The sequence below is a fragment of the Carlito syrichta genome, unplaced genomic scaffold (assembly GCF_000164805.1).
Source record: "Carlito syrichta isolate Samal-C Ts95f unplaced genomic scaffold, Tarsius_syrichta-2.0.1 Scaffold302975, whole genome shotgun sequence".
Classification (NCBI taxonomy): Eukaryota; Metazoa; Chordata; class Mammalia; order Primates; family Tarsiidae; genus Carlito; species Carlito syrichta.
In genome coordinates this window covers 196,336-201,249 of record NW_007247071.1, presented here as the reverse complement: position 1 = coordinate 201,249, position 4,914 = coordinate 196,336, and the positions used below count along the sequence as shown (strand labels likewise).

The following is a 4,914-nucleotide window of genomic DNA, read 5'->3' as shown; positions in this document are numbered from 1 at the left end:
CACACACACAGAAGTCTCCCTTAATCCACCCTGGTCATCTTTCACCTTCTCAAAACTGGTTTGGACTTCCCTTTATTACTGAGCTACTCTTAACTTCATCCAGACTTGATACTTCATTTTAGTTTTTCTTCAGTACTTCTTTTGCATGAAAGTAGTCTGAATTTAAATTGTGTACACTGTCATTTTCTTTAGAGGGACTAGTTAATTTAAGACTTGGGTATGTTGTCTTTTCTTTCCTCAAATCCTGAAGAATACAGGGTAGTTTCAGAAATCATCCTCAGCTTTTCTCTAGAGTTGGTGGCAGCTGATGCTGTCTCCTAATTTTCCTCTCCTAAAGTGATCACCTTCCTGCCCTTTCTTCATGGTTGTCATATGGAGAGGCTAAAAGATTTTAGACAAGGTCAACAGTTCACTGTGTCTCTGGCCTGAGTTAAATGGACCAACAAGTATCCAAGAATATTTTTTACTTGACTGACTGTATATTTCCCCCTACTATATGGAAGATGGATTTAACCCTTCTGTGTTAAAGATTTTTCAGAGGCATGATGGCCATGACTGTTGTCCTTTGGGATATCCTGCTGTAAGATGGGGAGTCATACTTACCTCATAGGATAGTTGTGAATTTTAAAGAAGTTAACTTTGGTAAAGCCTCTGTCACAGTGCTTGGCACATAGTAGGGTGTGTTAATTTCTTTCCCTTCCCTGCAGGCCATTCACCTGCTCTTCCCTCTACGATTTTCCATAACACAGTTTTTACTTGGAACCAGCCTTCTGCCAAGAGTCTCAGTTTGGTTGTGTACTCCTCCAACTACTAGTTTTGGCTTGACTTCCCTCTCCAGCTCCCAGTGGTCCAGCCACACAGTCGCCTATTGTACCAGCTGGTTGATGTAAGTCTATCCATCCTCAGAGGAACCTGGTTACTTACCAGTAAGCTGCATTTCTCTGAAAATGTAGCATTCTTGATAACTAATCTAGTTTTTTAATTTCTTTACCATTGATGATTAATCATCTCTAACTTTCTTGTATGATCCTCAAATTGGAGCTAGAATTAGGTAATTTAATTGGTTGAACTAGGTCTCCTAGTGAGTTCCCGAGTCCAGATTATATAACTCTGATCAGGTAAAGTCCTGTGGAGACTCATGAGGTCAGAATTCTTTTCACTACTCTGAGTGATATGAGACTTAATTATGTAAACTGTCAAGGATGATACATTTTCAAAGAAAAGAAAGTTGCTGGTAAGTAACTGGGATTTTTGAATAATTTTCCTGTAAGTCAATAAATAAGAACTCCCAAACTGGTTTTTACCAACAAATGCTTTTGCATTTGAATATTATTTCATAAATGGTTATTAGTTAAGATTAATAGTTAAAGAATGGGATAGGTTTCTAGAGATATTACAAATATGAGATGGGGGGCAGAGCGTCAGTTTTCTAAATAGGTGCTCTCTTAGTTTTAGACAGAAATTGAAGTCTCTGTTAGGAAAAATCAGTAAATGCATCTGTTCATTCCAGAAACATTTTTTGAGTGCCTACTTTTTTTTGAGACACTGTGCTGAGTTTTGTTTCAGGACAGAGAGGTAAAGCCACACTTTGACTCAGCTGCTTTTGCCCTCACAGCTGATTTCCTGTCCCTTGGTGACTCACACTACTGAGAATTTAGACAATGGGATACTGGGGTATGATAGAGGTATGGGATTGAAGTAGTACTTAGTGCTACAACCTGTGCCTTCTTATTTTTTGTGCTTTGATAAATTCACGGGAAAAATCAGCTGACTTCATTCAGGATACTCAAAACATTTGCTATATTGCCAGAGCAAACGTAGAGTAAAGCCAGTGTTCCTTCCATCTAGTAGATGAAATGAAAATTCAGCTGTCTAACCTTATGTGTGACCTATTGTTAAAGCAGGTGACTAAGTCAGAATTGGAGAGGCAGCCCTCTCCCCCTTATGCTTCAAAGGTGGCTTATCTTCAGAATGAAAGCCACAGAATTAACTTAATCCTTCTAAATGTAAAACAAAACGCTTTTTTTTAAGAAATGAAAATTATTTTGTATTTAAAAATCACTGGACCACATGTAGTAATGCTCTATCCAGTAATTGTAATCACTCCTTGTCCCCAAATTTACCCAGTTAAGGAGAAAGTCGGCTTCGTATATAAGGAGGTTATCAGAGGAGATATTCCTGTAATATTGTCATGTCTCTTTTATATAGCAGATATTGCATAGCTGGAATTGTTATTTTACCCTGTGAGCATCTCAAGGGCAAGACCTACAGTGCAGTAATTAAGCTCTTGGGTGTTCCAGTCAGACTCAGATTTTAATCCTGGTTTTATAATTTATTACCTTTCTGACTAGGCAGATCATTTAATTTCTCTGAACCTCAGTGTCCTCATTTGTGAAGCTGTGATGCTAAAACTTGGCCATAAGGTTATAATGAGGAATAATTAAGATAATGTATGTAAGCACTTAGCACAGTGCCTGCAACATAGTACGTGCTCAATAAATGTTAACTGCTGTTATTATTGGATTGTTGGATGGATGGTGGAAAGATTGTATTGGAGGCCAAATCGTGGGAAGGGGAAAGATAGCAGATTCTGGAGTGTTAGTAAACCGTTTCGCACCTTCTTGTTTACTTGAGTTATGAGCTTTCTTATTATTATCTTTATCTTTGCCTTTTTGGAAAGCAAATTAATGGATTAATCACTGTCACAGTTCTTCCTAGCTACTCTGTCCTTAAACCTTCACTTCCACTAAGGAAGGAATTATTTTTGTGCTGCAGTGATTGTGATAATTGTGAGATCATTCCACCTGCCTGATGCAATGCTTAGGGCCAGGTGTGGCCTGTACGCCAAAGATTTCTACTCTGATTTCACCAGACTTAGTTCTGTTATTTTTAAGAGATTTTAAATAAAAACTTAAACATTTAATATGCATGTGTGTATATATATATGTGATTTTTTGTTTCATTTTATTAAATTCTTTTTGCTTTATTTTTATTGATTGTAGATTATGAATGTATTATGTCTAGGATATTTTTGAGAAGGCTCTGGAGGCCTGATACTTGGGTAATAGTACTCTAAGAAAAGCTGGATTCCTAGATAGGATTCATAAACAGGAAAGTGCTGTGGTTATTTGAGCATAGATTTTTACCATTTCTTAAAATCAAAGATGGAAAATTTTAAATATTTTAACATCTGAAACTAACATACATCTTAGAATCACTGTGATAAGAAAACATGTCATAGTTTAATTGGCAACTTTTTTTAGTGATAACAGATAATGGTGTGCCTCGAAACTGATATCATCATAGATTGCATGACATTCGGTATTTCAAGGGACTATATGCACTTTTACATTATAGAAATATGGTATCGTGTCAATATGGGGCAGGGACTCCAGAGTCAGATTTTTGGGGTTTAAATTCTAGTGCTATACTGATGTATGACCTTGGACAAGTTAACTTTTCTTTATTATTATAGTTTTCTCATTTGTAAAATGGGGGCTAAGAAAAGCACCCATCTTACGATGTTATAATGAGGATTGAATATGTTAAGACATGTAATGTGTTTAAAATAGTGTTTAGCCATAGAAAGTACTTAATGATATTAGCTATTATAAATTCAGAGACTGTGGTTTTCTACAATTGCTTTGAATCCATTTTGTTGTGTCTGGAACTCAAATCTATTACCCTTAATATTTGTGTATCATCTGATAATATCAGCAAATAACACTTGGTTTTTTAAAGGGGAAGATAAAGATAAGGAAAGTTAACCTAACAAGTTTTCTTATTCTTACTAAGATTTAAGTGGCATTATTTGGTGTATATATATTACTGTTCTATGAAGTTGAGGTGTTGGAAATTAAGCATGAACTAGGAAATTTATAGTGAAAGTATGGAACAGTTAATCAGTTTGCTAAAGTTTGTGTCAATACAGTTTTTGATTCTTATTGATATTGGTAAGTATGGGAAGGGTTGGAGGGTTTTGAAAATTTGCAAAAACAGGTTTTTCACCCTAAGTGAAAAAGAGAGAGAGAAGAGAGAATCTTATTTGTTTTATGAATTTTATTATTCTAGGTAAAGATTTTTTTTTCCAAGTTACTTAAGCAGGCAGCATCTCTTTACAATAGATGGCTATAGATTTAGGTTGTCCTTTTATTCTTAAGAGTCAATTTTATTTTTTCTGTTTTAGTGTTCGGTGACCAGTGACTTAGATTTTCCAACACAAGTCATCCCATTAAAGACTTTGAATGCTGTTGCTTCAGTACCTATAATGTATTCTTGGTCTCCCCTACAGCAGAATTTTATGGTATGTAAACAAGGTGTCTTCTGCTTATATGATAACTTTTTAAAAGTAAAAAAGCATAGATAATTTTCTTGGCAAGGTAAATCAAGAAGGTATAAGTAAAAAAGCTATCAAAGTAAGAGTACTTGGAGATGATTTTTAAAAATTGACACAGGTTTTTAAAGCTTTTGTAGTGTTACTCTTTTCCTATATTTTCCAAAGGACAGGTGTTAGCAGAAACCCTACCTAGGATTAGAAATATTTAAAAGATGATGAAGTTTATAGTTCTTATTTTGGAAGAAGCCAGTCAGAATCCTGTAACTTTAGTCTGATTTTGAATTTTTATTAATTGAGAACTTATTATTTAAAACAATTTTAGGCAGCATTTTATTAAGTACAATAAGATGTACATTACGGCTGGGCTTGGTGGCTCAGCCTGTAATCGCAGTACCTTGGGAGGCCGAGGTGAGTGGATTGCCTGAGCCCGCGGGTTCGAGACCTGCCCTGGCAACTTGGCGAGACCTCGTCTCTACAATATATCAAAAATTAGCCAGATGTGGTAGCGCACACCTGTAATTCCGGCTACTCGGAAGGCTGAGGCGGAAGGATCGCCAGAGCCCAGCAGGTCGAGGCTG

At 36.1% G+C, this 4,914-nt stretch overlaps 1 protein-coding gene across 7 annotated transcripts in view; it reads left to right on the top strand.

Annotated features, from left to right (window-relative positions):
* EZH2 (enhancer of zeste 2 polycomb repressive complex 2 subunit) overlaps positions 1-4,914 on the top strand; it is a 43,264-nt gene that overhangs the window by 9,865 nt on the left and 28,485 nt on the right. For 5 of the 7 annotated variants that reach the window (XM_008057369.2, XM_008057367.2, XM_008057366.2 and 2 more), the window contains exon 3: positions 4,187-4,303. The exons of the other annotated variants lie outside the window; for them this stretch is intronic. In XM_008057369.2, the coding sequence (XP_008055560.1) occupies positions 4,187-4,303 (117 nt within the window). The remainder of the gene's footprint in view (positions 1-4,186; positions 4,304-4,914) is intronic. 7 annotated transcript variants of the gene reach the window in all.